At 42.3% G+C, this 14,011-nt stretch overlaps 1 protein-coding gene across 4 annotated transcripts in view; it reads right to left on the bottom strand.

Moving 5' to 3' along the window:
- Nucleotides 1–14,011, bottom strand: part of dnmt3bb.1 (DNA (cytosine-5-)-methyltransferase 3 beta, duplicate b.1) — a 46,065-nt gene that overhangs the window by 27,550 nt on the left and 4,504 nt on the right. For all 4 annotated transcript variants that reach the window (XM_015365000.2, XM_015365002.2, XM_015365001.2 and 1 more), the window contains one exon: nucleotides 10,326–10,409. In XM_015365000.2, coding sequence (XP_015220486.1) covers nucleotides 10,326–10,409 — 84 coding nt within the window. The remainder of the gene's footprint in view (nucleotides 1–10,325; nucleotides 10,410–14,011) is intronic.

Here is a 14,011-nt window from a genome sequence, read left to right as displayed (position 1 = left end):
CAGATTTCCAACGTATATAAATAACAGATGGCAAGGAATGCATGCTTGGATTGAAAAGGAAACTGTATAAAGCAGGGTTTTCGATGGTCCTCACGAGCGGGATTGTACTTCAGTGTGTAGAGGCAGCGGACTCCAGCGCTCAGTCACTAGCTGTAAGCTGTTAGCTCCCTCGTCTCCCATTCCTGTGACGTGGCCCGTCTAATTTGAAACAAATGCTTTTGAGGAGAATTCTGAAGATTCAAAAGAGGCGCAAACCCAACCACGATCTCAGATATTGATATTTAAATTGGCGTTTTGATATCGATTGATATTTATTTAGAAAATCCAACACGGATTAAGAAATATGAACAAATAGCCGTATTAGCATTTTTTAAATAAGGACTTCACCTGGTTTAAAACTATTTTACTTTTTTTAGAACAAATTTAACTGGATTAAATAACCAGTTGCACCAGATCGAAACCTCAGAGGAACTCATGCGTGACACGAAAGCACAGCTCTGCTGAAAGGCCCAGGAGCAGGCTCCAGAACACAAGGCCATTGTGTCCCTGACCTTAGCTCATTATTTTCCAGGCTGAGAGGCGGGGGGGGTTGTGTCTGTCTCAGGAAGGCCAGGGGTCACCCCCCCCACCTGTGTTGGCAGGTCCATTCTCTCCAATTTCTTAACAAACACTGACGACAACTGGAAGAAGAAAGAGTGACAATAACGATCATCCATGCACACGTCCGTTATCCGAGACCTGCTGATTCCTAGAAGGGATCACGACAACCAGCTACCCAGGATGCATGGTGGAGCCACACCCTGCACAGGACACCAGTCCCTCACAGGACACACAGTGCCAGCATGTTTCTGGAAGGAAGGCAGAGACCGTAACACCTTGAGAACCCTCACAGGAACTCGGGGGGGAATTGTGATTCCATCTGTACCATCACTTTCAATTCAAACGACAGGCTGCGCGACCTCTCCTGTACAAAAGTTATTTCCCACATACCGGCAGGTTCTGAGACGTTCTCCACAGCTCATTTAAAGCATGTGTTGAAATGCTCCGTTTCCTGCCCCTGGGGCTTTCAAAATGATTGCAATCACAAGCTGGCTGTGACTGTCAGTTCTGAACTACAGTACCGATGCAGCATAGCGACACTGGATGTGCGAGGGTCTCCTCAGAGGAACCTGGACAGGGGTCCGACTCGCCTGGACCCTTCCTATTGAACCATGGTGACACCAGGAAGGTTCTGACACAAAAACAGACATCTCTGGCTTCCTGAGCAAGGGCCACAGCAGCCTGGAATAAGAAACCAGAGCTCCACGTTTCACGCAGAGGAAACCTTCTCACCAACCCTGGAAATCCTTCTTCATCTCCGGCTGAATGATTTTTTTTATATAATACCTTCCATGAGATTACAGCAACAAACCCCCACCTTCCTCACAGCCACGACGAAAAGAACTGCAACACTGCAGAAAACTGAACATTTCTTAGCTGCCTAAGCTTCTTGAAGTTTTCTACGAAACTGCACAGGTTACAGCTTGGTACAGTGCTTGCGATTACTACTAAGCACAGTAATCCCCTGAATTAATCTTGCCCAGTTAAGATCTTCTCGTTCAATGTGAAATGGTGCTCAATGGGATCCAGGTTGAGGCAACTAAACCCATTCTCCTTAAAGCCAGAGGTGGATTCAAACAAAACCTTGCAGTTATGAAAGGATAAAGTAAAAGATTTATTCCGTGCTGAAAGGAGCAGAAAGAAAACACTTTTCCTTTAGTTATATGGTTATATTTCCTTATGTAGTTATATTTAATATATATAGTTATATTTCCTTTTAGTTATATGAAAGGAAATCTAATACATGCAGCCCCTGTCCATACTAGATCCTGGTAAACATTAAGAGAATCACAAAATCAACACTAAACCAATTACTTTCCCTACCTTTGTGAAGATATTCTGCATTTTACCAAGCTAAAAGTACATTAAATTGTAGCAATGTACAGTGAAATTGTGGTAAAGAATAGAAATGTATGTTAAGGGATGATACAAACTGGTGACAGCCATGCCAAAGAACAGTGAAATCATGGTAAAACCGAAACGACCACACCAATGCACCACAGCACACTTTTACAAGAGGACAGCACAAAGAAATAGATTTAACTGCGCACAGATAAAACTTTCTAGATCTTCCGGAAATCCAAACACATCGCTGCTACATTTGGATACTATATACACAAATCTGTATTTGGGTCCCTCTTCCTAGTCATGTGGCAGTGCACTGTGAGCCTGTGCAGCAGTCGGGCAGTCTGTGGGAGGCTACATTTATCCCTGAGTGAGAGGACACCCCAGGGCTCCTGGTACACCAGGCGTGAGTGAGTAGTTAAAGGTCTTTCTCATTAGAGGGATTAGGAGGGCCCCACTGACAGCCCTTTGAGCGTCTCTCCAGCTCTACAATGCCGGGAAATGCAATGGTTTTTCAAAGAATAATAAAAAAAAGAAAGTCTCCCAGAGATCAGAACATAGATAAAACCACAAATTCACAGAATAACCAGTGGGTGTATTTTCCAGAAGAGGATAAGTCCAGTTAATCACATATGGTATCATGCCTTCCAAAAAACAGTTAAGAATTATTTTGGTATTTTTGTGATACAACCAGCAACTGCAGATGCAGCAGTTGTGATCCTGATGTGTGATCTAGAAGAAATGATTTTACTACCCGATGTCTACATTTAGCTCCAATCGCTAGTGCAGTCTGCTCAGTTGGAAAGTATAAGTTGTCCAGCCCTTTTCAACCCAAAGGATGCCAAAGTGCTTGACTAATAACAGGGGACCCACTCCATGCAGCCCGTGCTCGGTGGTATCCAGGCACCCACTCTGCACCTGCAGCTCCACCGCAGATCAGGTCGTGAAGTGAGAAACTGCTTAACCAGCTGAATCGAGGAGGCGATTTTCGGGAGGCCAGTTAGTTATTTGAACATCTCATCCGAAATATGGTACAAGTACTTGCCCAAAGCCCAGTTTCCCCAGTCACCACACTGCGGCAGTGGTTCAGGAAATCTGATCCAGAAGAAAAGAGTGCCACCTACTGGTCAACCAGAACCACTTACAGCACTGTTGATGGGGTTTTTGCAAAGGTTGTACATGCATCTTTCTGCTGATGCTGCAGTACTTTATAGGATGGAGATCCAGGAGTGGTTGGAACCGGAATGGAAGAATGCTGGGCACAAAGCATACTACAGTATGTTACTCTATATGGGTTTATATAGGAACGCAAGCCACGAGACTAAGTAACCAATTGTGTTAAAAGACGTTCTCTCTGGCAAACTGGGAAGAGGAATATGAGCGTGATCACGGAATGCTATCAATCTGCTAAGCACATGTAAGCATGATAGATAACAGGAAAATATGAAAGCACAGTTCTAGCTTAATCGCTTTGAGAAACATACACCAAGCATCTCTGTGTGCTCCTCTCATGGACTGCAGACAGACTCTTGACTGTCTGTGATGGGGAAGCTGATTTGTCCAACAGCAGCAGCCTGGTTTTCCTTACACTTCATCCCAGTTCCAATCAGGCCTAGCCTTCCCAAGATTCCGAGATCTAAATACAAGGCGGTAGTATTGTTTTCATGCTGCTGGATTAAAGAAGAACTAGCTTCTGTTTTTATTTTTAATGCAGATCCAGAATTAAGCATGAACCTACTTTTGAATCCTGGGTACTAAGCTGCAAAAATACAAGACACTCTGTATTTCCTGGCGGTTGCTGTCTTTGGTTTGTCGGGAGATCATGATCCTCCTTCATATCATAAGCAAGCTGTGTCTGGGATCTCCCAAGACATTGCACACATCTGTTGAGTTATAACAGTGCAAGGATTAGGAGAGTAAGATGGAGTCTCTTGCTTTATTTCCTACCAGTTACCCTTGCAACAGACCTGGTATTAAAAGGGCTACGCCTTTCCTCCGGCACTTCATCACGGTATGATCACTTTGGAGATGAGATAATGCATTCCTTTCATCTAAGTCAGAGAGGTCCCAAGGAACGCAGCTAGAGTTACCTGAATTATGGTTCCCTGTTCTAGATTTGGAAGCATACCAGCAGAAAACTTGTAAAATAAAAAAGAGGTTATCAAAATTGCCGAGGAAAAGCTGTGCAACATACAAAAGGGAAATTTACTAAAACAAGATGATACAAATTAGACTCAGCTGTGATTTATTCCCTGTATAATACATGTATAATTTGGGGCTGTAATTGTGTCCAGCACATGGACAGTTGTTCCTCATTACATGGTAAATTTCCTGTGCAGTCGGGTTATTTCATTAACTGAGCTACCCCTTCTGTTCAGTAGGAGGTAAAACCAGCTCTCAACACAAATAAGCAATGGGTGTCAGCTGAATGATGCCTTTAAAAAATGGGAGACATCCAAAATCAAGTACTAAGAAAGGACAGCTTGTTGTATTTTGGTAATAGGTTACCAGTGGTCTGAGACTGAGCTTCCGTTAAGTTCCTCAAGAAAAATCCCCTGCGCTCAGAGCAGCACACTCAACAAACCTCGACAAAGGAGCCAAGGTTACTGGCTCCGATTCAAAATCCATCACATTCTTAGATGAAAACCATGAATTTATGACAATTTCCCTACGCTCAGATATTCATTTAGAGAATCCATATGCAGCAACCTGTCAATCTCCTCTCTCCTAGCAGTGATCAAGAAGAAAGAACAATTTGCTTCATTCCACAAAGGAATTCTGACACGTACACAACAAATTTGATGTGCCAAACGGGCACTACCCCATTGTTCCTCAGTCCCAGAGATACAGGCAGAAGCTGTGTGCACTGCAGATTATGGAACTCCCGATGCCTCTACCTCATTCCGTCTCCCCACCATGTATTAAGCCAAAATGCAGTGTATAGGCACTCGGCCAATGCGATTGCACATGATATGCACGCTTGAATTACGGCCAAGGCCATTTGTATTTGCTCATATGAGCCCGAACGTGACCCCAGCAGATGTAGCTACTCCCATTTTCCCTCACCGCTGCCTGGCTGGGAGAGTGAAGGCAGACAACAGTTCCCCACGAGCTCTGACCGAATGTATCAGTGCATAGCCCAATTTGACATATGTCCTTTGTTCTTAATTTAAAGAAATTATCTCCTTTCTATAAAAACTGGATTTTTAATTGAATTACATGGTACAAATATCAGTAGTACCATTACAAATACCCCATAAGTACTGGTACCATTAACAACACTCTTTAAGTCCCAGAAATGTAAAACGCTGTTCCAGGGAAAGCTTTCCCACTGAACTCAGGCTCTAGTTGGCTCTTTTAACACCGATTTCTATAGAGCACCTTTATCTGGTATGAACTCTCAGAGCTAGGAGAGCGTCTTGTCTTGCCTCTTCCTAGAATGAACAGATTTCTGGAATATTTGCATGAATTCATGACTCAGAATGACATCTATCCATTATGACTAATGGGTGGACTTGAAACGGGGCATTTCTGCTGCACAGCAGCTGCCCCTAGTGACTTGGTGCTCAGGTCAGCTCATTAGAGAGCTGAGGCGGTCGTGGTGCCGGGGCTCGCCAATCCCTGCTGTGGCTCCGAGCGCATTACAATACAGGGCAGCAGAGACGAGAACAGGGAGACCCTGCACATCAAGGGGAATTCCAGCCGGCTCCCAGCCCTGAGTCTTTCACAGCAGGATCCGAAAGCCAGTTTCAGTGATATATCAGGATACATCAGCCCCACAAAGCCCCTCAGGGGAAAGGTCATTAGACTGCAATTCTCAAGCTGAAACTGAAGACATGCAGAAGCTGACTGCTTGATATCACAAATTGTTGGATGGTGTCATAGACTTTCTTATAGAGGACTTAACCAACCTATAACGATGAGATTACACATGTGCATGATTCTACACAGTTGCACTGGATTTCAGGATTATTTTTGGCCAATGTTAGAAGAGTCCTGGTTGTGCGACACAGCCACAGACACGATCTCAAGTCTTTCCCTGTTCCAAAAAGAAAACGATTCTTACCGCTACCTAGTTAGGGGTGTCAAGTCTTTTTGCTTTCAGGGATATGAATGTGTTTCTGCCCATTCATCTTTTAATCGTGACAGCTCCAGCAGTGCCCAAAACGTCAATCGTTAAACGTTAAAGTGTTTAATAACCTCTTACTGAAAACACCGTTGGATTGTTCTTTTATGAGGTGGATACCAGCAGAACCGTGGCTCTTTCTGACTCGCACGAAGGAGAACACAGAAGTAACCCGCCATTTTATGCTTTTTCTTAGGGCCCATGTCCTATACTTCACAATTCAAGCCCGGCAGGGATTCTGGGTTTTTTTGGGGGGGAGTTGGAGGTCATTCATTCGGGGCTCTTTGTGTTGCTTTATTTTCAAAGAGGCCCACTGGACCTTGCTGCAGTCTTTGTGAAGCAGAAAATAAGGGCAGTCAGATCCCAAAGCACACGTCATCCGTGTGGCTAAGCCTATTCAGTACCTTCTGCAGCAGCGATTACAGCCTAGAAAAGAGGCTACAGATCTGGTCTTTGATCCTGTTTCAAGAAGTTAAGAAGATGCTTGGTAGTTCCTTTCAGGAGAGCTTAAGACCTTTTACAAGGCCAGTGGATAATGATCAGGTATCGCAAGCTCTCAAAGACACAACAAAAGGTAGAAAATAACACCTGCCAAAAAATCCAGATAACTATACATGATTTGGAAAGTTGCATGTATGTTAATCTACTGCAAAATTTGCAGGGTGTTGTAAAGACTAGGCAGCAATTAGGTCTCTGGGCCTTCGATGGGTTCAAGTCCCAGGTGAGATGCTGTTGTTATACCCTCAAGACACACATATTACTCCAGCAAATACCCAACTGTGTAAAAGGGTCACCAGGTCACCGCTGTAAACAAGAGAACAGAATCTGCTCTCATTTGACAGAAATAAAGAAATAAATAATGCCAAAAAGACTGTATTGTATTATACTTCCCGTTTTGAGATATCAGACAGCAAGCTCTGAACCACTTGTGAATAAAATTATGTCCACAATATGGCATTGCAATTCTGTGTCACTGACTTTAAAGGAGCAGTGCTGATTTCCCAGAGAGGACAGCTGACTCTGAAAGCTGTGTATCCATTCTTGCTAAGATGACAAAACTATTGGACCAAACCCAAGTGAAACGACATATTTAACAGAAGAATAAGACAGGGTGTCACCTGGTATGTGGCCAACACAAACTACAACATTGTATTTGAGGGGTTTTTCCATACTTAAGCTTTATCCATCACCTTCAAAGAATCTTTAAAACTTCATAGGAACTGCTCGCACTCCAACAGTGCATCACTCAGACAACATTTGCTCATATCCACATTTACCCTATGGGACTGTGTCTACAGTACAAACAGTTTGCAATTATTGCAAACATGAAAAAAAATTAAGTTTGTTCTGAAGAGTGTTTAGTTCATCACAAGAATTTGTGATGAGAAAGATCACAGAACTGGGTCCACAGTACAAAGGATAAACATGGCTGACCTTCATCATTCTAATGAAGATGCTGTATAAATGCATACCAGTGAAAGGAGAAACTTCAGTGGTTTCTGTAAGAATGCTGATTAGAGGTGGGAACCCAGGAACATCACTGAGAACCTGGTATGTTTTTGCGAACACAATGTTTAAACAAAGAGTATGTCATTTTAAGTGCTAATCTAATTTGAACTGAACAAAAAAATAAAAATCCTTTTAACAATAAAAGTTAACCTGCTTAATTTTGCCTGCACAGTTTCCTTCTTTTGTTAAAAGCAGTGCAATGTTACTATGTTACAGTCAAAATTATGTGAACATACTGTAATGTACTCTTTTCAGCCACTTTTGTTCCCAAAATGTACCCAAGATCTTCATCACTCCAGATCAATCAAAGCAGCAATGAAGCTCTATACTGAGTAATACATTCCTTTCAACAGGATGACTGCATCACTATATCTGTGGATTACAGATTCATTTTATCTTCTTGTTTTGTGAGCAAAGTTTGAAGTCTAATACTTTTCTGTACAGACCAGCGCCATGCATGGTTTTCAGGAAACCCACAATTTTCACAATGCAAAGTGATCAGCCTTCGCCACCGTTCCAGTACAACACGGTGCTAAGGTGTGCAAGAGCTCAAACTGTTCCTCTTAAAAACACCTCCCAGTGCAGTTCGTGCTACATTCCAAAAAGGGTCACAATCAGAACGGTCCCAAGTTACGCAATCTGCGACAAAGCCAAACTCGTCAAGCCTCACACATTTGGGGATTCAACCGGATTTCTGCAACTGTCTTTCAAGCTTGTCCTGTTTCACTCAGATTTCAGTGTGAGAAGCGAAGGAATTCCTAGGAGTATAATTGTACACCTCTTGATGAAACAAACACTGAGTCTCTGCTACCATTACCATGCATTCCTGATCAGCACAGCCTGACATTCCAAACACAACAGCAAAAGTACTAAGAAAAAAGATATTGAGGGTGTAAACAAATTACTTTGCTAACAGGATTTATGGAACACACCCTTCAGCTGGTTCATCCTTAGATAGTGCTGAGGTTAGCACCATTGTTTTTCTTCAGTACTATCCAATATAATTTATTATATCAAATGCATTATTTCAAAACTGTACATTCTCAGGGAATCCTACAGACTGCAGTGGTAGGTACACATAATGCAAAGGAACTGTAAAATGTCACACTGAAGAACGTTTTGTGGTTTCTCACACACAGTAGCGAGAACTGTTAAAATACTTCTGTGAATCAGTGAATTAAGTCCAGCACTTCACGTGGCTGACAGAAAGAAAATCCGCTGTTGATGTTATTAATTGACAAGGATGAAACTAGTGTGTTTCGTTCTCATGCCCTGGCTTGTTTATTTAATGTTTTTTTTTCTGTAAACCTGAACATGGGACCTGTAATTCTGCCTCAGGTACAGTAGCTGCTAATGATCAGGCTGCACTTAGAAAGAGTATTTCTCCCTCCTTTGCTTTCCTATACCATCCCTTTGAAAGCCCCCTGTGTATATTGACACACACTACATGTTCACATTTGCAAGTTTTAGAATTCCAGCATGGAAATCTGGACTGTAGCTGAATTGTTGACATTTCCTCACACAAGTCTTTTTAAAAAATCTAGTGTCTAATACAGGTTGCATTTTTTACCAAAAGTGTTTGCTGTCATTCGAATTTGGGCTTTTTCTGTGTGGCCTAGATTCCTTTACAGTATTTCAGAGTGCAGGAGGCAGTCAATGTATGGAGCTTTGTGCGCTTAAGTACTCAGCACACAAACAAAGGAGTTCTTAAGAACTGCAGATCTTGAGCCTATACATTCCTTATGACTATTGTATGTTTGAAATAAAGTGTGTGTGTGTGTGGGGGGGGGAGGAGGGGTGCTGGCTTACATCACACACCGCAATGTGCTTTTTGCTCATCTGTTCAAATATCCACGCACAGTCATTTTCAAATCTTCAGATCCCCTACTTAAACATCTAGTGATAATAGAAGACAAAGATACAGTAAATAACAAACGTTGTGCACAATGAGCAGGGAATCTTTTGCACACCCTGACCAGGAAAATCCCACGCAGTTCTAATCCCAGAACAATTTGGCTTGAAATCAAGGGTTAAATTATATGCGGCGGGTCAGGTTCACATTTATCCAGAATACATTCCATTTCTGCAAGTGCACCTTAAGAGCCATTGCTGTTGCTTTCTGCCAAGTTCAGCAGCTGCCCTTCCAAGTTCCGAGACAGACGGAAACGAACACTTTGCGATTGCCCCTACTGGAGGTGAAACTGCTAAGTTACAGAAATGCCACAGGCGAAGTGATCAGACAAGAGGGGTCTCGACTCCGCATGCTACAAGTGTCAGTCAGCAAGAGTGTGCCGGTGAAGTCTCCAGGCAGGGGGAAGGGAAAGGAGAAGAAAAAAGTACTGTAAGAGGGACAGGAAGTACCAAGTGAAGAGAGGAGGAGGAAAGGGGAGACACTTTTATCGAGCTGTAAAATCTTGTTTTCAGTCCTGCAGTATTTTCACATAGCAGGTACTGCAAACTGATGGAACTCTTCTTCTGTCGTGTGGAAGCCACAAAGATCACATTTTATTACTCCTGTGGCATATTTTACATAACCTGACAGCTCTTCTGATTTATTTTAAAGCAGAATGGCCAAAACAGAAGCCACCTAGCACTGAGTTGCACGTCATTGAAAAAATTGCCAAACCAAATCTATAATAATGAGTCTGCCACAAAGAACGGAAGCCGTCACTAAATTTCATCAAAACAATCCAGAGCTTGGAACTGCAGAAGTAAATACCAGACACTTGGAAACCTGATGACTTACTGTTGCGGTCATCTTGTCGCTTGCCATGATGGTTGAGGAGTACTTATTAGATGGCATCTCTGGTCCCAGTATTTTTTCTCTAGCCTGTAACCAACAAGAAAGTTGAAAGTCATTGCAGCACTTTTGTTATATTGTTGCTGAGGTCGTTTTTTTTAAGGCACCCTACAATTTAAAGACAAAAAACACATTATAACCCGGAAGCTAAAAATCTGAACAGCGTTTATTAAAGCCAGGAAGAATTCTTCTTCGATTTTACAAATGACTTGAAGCCGTACCTCCTGAAGTTGCTACAGTATGGCCACAATCATGAGAACATAAGAAAATCGGCAAGCGAGTGGAGACCATTCTGCCCTTGCAGCAGGTTTTGGTTGTTAGAAGCTGATTCATCTGAAGATCCACTTCAGTTATTTCTTCACGCCAGGTCATCTGCCTCAGCAACATGCCTGGGTAGCCTGATCTACAACCCCACCACCTTTCATGTGAAGAAGTGCCTCCTCGCTTTAGTTTTAAAGCTATTTTCCCTTAGTTTCCATGTACCCTTTTGGTTCGTGTTAGACTGCTGATTTTGAGGCCCATCGGGCTGACTTTGAGGATTTTCAATCCTTCAATCCAGGGCCAGGGAATCGATACCACTATACATTTCCAAGGAGTTTACTCGAAACCAAAACATTGCTGCTGAGAGGAGGGACAGTAGGTTCTACCACGGAAATCACTTTAATTTCTGAAAGCAGCACTTTACTAACTTTAAACAGACATAGGCTTAGTTAAAAAAGGTTAACGCCCTTGTTAAAATTCTGCTTCCATACACATAGAAATGAAAATGCCCACTGTACAATCCACATTACTGCTGAGATGTATTAATTCGTAAAAGGTACCAGCCCCTGCCTCAGCTCATTCTCACAGAACAGCACAGAACAAAAATCCCAGTGCTATTACTCACATTCATCACCTGGGCATTGCCAGAGGTGACATTTTACACTGAGATAATAGCATACCTCACCAATATAATGAGAAGAATTTGCTTCAACAAATACATAATTTACAGTCACACACAAATCATAAAACCAACATTAACTGCATTTTCTCTTGGAAGCATATCAAGTAAGGTCTTCTATGTCTTTAAATGTGTGACTACCTACAGGAAGTATACAAAGGTAAATCATATCACATCATACAATCATGTGACACTCCTGGTCTCTTTGTTAGGTTTTAGAAATGAATCTTTTTTCTAATTTTCTATAAGGACAACCCCTTGTAGACTACACATTTGGTGTACCGCTGCAGTATACTAGTTGTCCAGAAGGAGGCCCTCAACAATGTTCCAAGAAGATCAATAATTAGTGGCCCTCTGAATATTCTGAATGGCAAATGTGTTTAACAGGGGTTTCCCCTCAGGGGAATATACCACCCTATCAGTTCACAAAAGACACACCTTGTTGGGCGAGATCCACCGAACAATGTGCCTCTACAGACAAGGAGTCTTTCACTTCTGTCAATGCAATCTTCAAAGAATCTGTATGTTCTTACTAAGCTAAGACGCTGTGGGCAAAGCTGCTCTATGCGGCCCAAAATCAAATTCAAAAGCTTCTGAAGGCCAGCAGTCAAGTTACTCCATTGTGGCCCAAGATTAAGCTTTCTTACAGCCACAAAGCATGCTTCTGCAGGGTTGGCAAAGCTACTGAACTTCAGCCATTAAGAAAAAATCATTATATGCAGCAAGATAATGTTTTCCCATAAATAAAGTTCTGGTCTTGCACTGTGGTCCACTTCAAATGATTTTTGAATATCTGTCACAACATATTTTTACAATTCTTCGTGAGAAAGATGAAGGTAGACTTTTCAGTCCTTGAAAGCCCACAATGTAGTCTTCATTCTACTGAGCTGCTAGAATTTTAGCATTCCTTCTTTAGCCAGATGGACTAAGATCCCTCCTACAATTTTCTTAAAGTTGGCAGAAACAAAGTTCAAACTTTGTGAAACCTTTGTAAAAACTTTTACAGCACCTGACAGCTGTTCATATTGTATACCAAATAGCTCAGTTCTCATTTCCTGAACTTCTTCAGCTTCTCAATTTTTCTTTCCTGCTTTCCTCTTTGCTCCAGTCCTTCAAGAACATTTTCCTTAATATCAGTTTAGCATTCACTTCATTAAGCCATGCGTGCTAGTTTTTACCTGAGTGTGTCTGAGTATTTCTCGGTAGTTCTCTATAAAAACAGAACCTTTTTTGTCCACATTGACTCTGTCAAAAATGTTCCTCACATGTTTTTGCTTGTTTTCATTTACTGTAAGATATCACCCCTGGTAACTAGGAAGCTGAACATCATTTCTCAGGGCTCTCACAGTATGTCAAGGAGATTTAGGGCTTCCCTTATCACAATAGAATATAAATGTATAGCTATTTTTGTAGGATCTGCACATCCTAAGGTCATGTGCATTTTTTTTTAAAAGGAGATCCAACAAATGCATTCTCAATTCAATCTTTTAACTTTTTAATCTTAAACCGTTTTGATCAGGCAGGGAGTTGTGTACAGTTTCTCATTTCTGCTATCTCCAAAAAAATGTAAACATTATCTTGAAGAACTACAATAACTTTCACCTCGCTAGTTATTTCAAATGGCCTACATTCAACATCAGCCAAGAGCCTTCCCTATAAGCCTGCCTGTGTTAATTCTGAACCCTCTCAAATCAGATCACGTTAAGATATTAATTTTTAAAGATAATTTTTATATTTTTTCAAGCAACATATTTATTTTCCAGGCATGTGAATTTACATTGCTGGATAAGCCAATGCTTTGCAATGTAGTTTCATTCTTGAAAATGCACATTTTGAAGAAATTTTTCTTTGGGGGGGGGGTTGGGTAATCACATAAAACTGGGACTGAACCAGTAAGAGACTCATACGTATTACAGACTGGGGTGCTCGATCTGCGTGAAGAGTGAAGGTGTCCGAACACCTCTTCTTTCCCCAAGCTAGGAAAATGATCAGCGAGGTCACATTCCTCTGTGAGAGAGGGAGACTACTGCAGGACAGGGAAGTCAAAGGAAAGGGCAAAGGTAAAGGGCCTGAGGCACAGGCACGGCAACCCCTGGACCAAACAATAACCCAACAATCAACAGCTTAGCCTGGCTCAATTACACGGGGGTAAACAGTACACAGTACACAGCGGCCGGCGGGAGGGGTGCGCGAGAGTCTGAAAGATCCCCTGCTGTGGACACCAGAGGCCATGCCAACACACTGGTGCGAACGCAACACAGCTGTTCAACACAGTGGCTCCAGAGGAGCTGACATGGCAAAACAAAGGCCACCTAATGTGAGTGTATGGGGGGAGGGGGATAAAACATTTTAGGGGGAAAACTCTCACTATTCAGATCCCTAACATGGTAGCTCCACCGGCAGAGCAAACAGCTTCTTACTAACCCCAGCAAGTATTTCCCCCTTTTCTAGCCCCTGCGAACTTGCTCCCGAAATGAAAGCGAAAGACGGAAAGTGAATGTGGGGCTTCTGTCTGCCAGGTGCATCCTGCAAGCACTTTTAAACAGAGCACACAAACTCCGCCATACAAGAGCCGCTGTCATCTGAATAGGCCAGCCAGTAAAGCAGGAGTCTTTCTCCTGACTCCCTCTTTTTTTTTTTTGTCTGTGATTAAAAAAAGACAAGGCGCAGAGAGCTTTGCTTTATTATGTGG

The sequence above is a fragment of the Lepisosteus oculatus genome, chromosome 16 (genome assembly GCF_040954835.1).
Source record: "Lepisosteus oculatus isolate fLepOcu1 chromosome 16, fLepOcu1.hap2, whole genome shotgun sequence".
NCBI lineage: Eukaryota > Metazoa > Chordata > Actinopteri > Semionotiformes > Lepisosteidae > Lepisosteus > Lepisosteus oculatus.
Note: the sequence above shows the minus strand (reverse complement) of the source record. Positions and strands in the feature narration are given on the sequence as shown.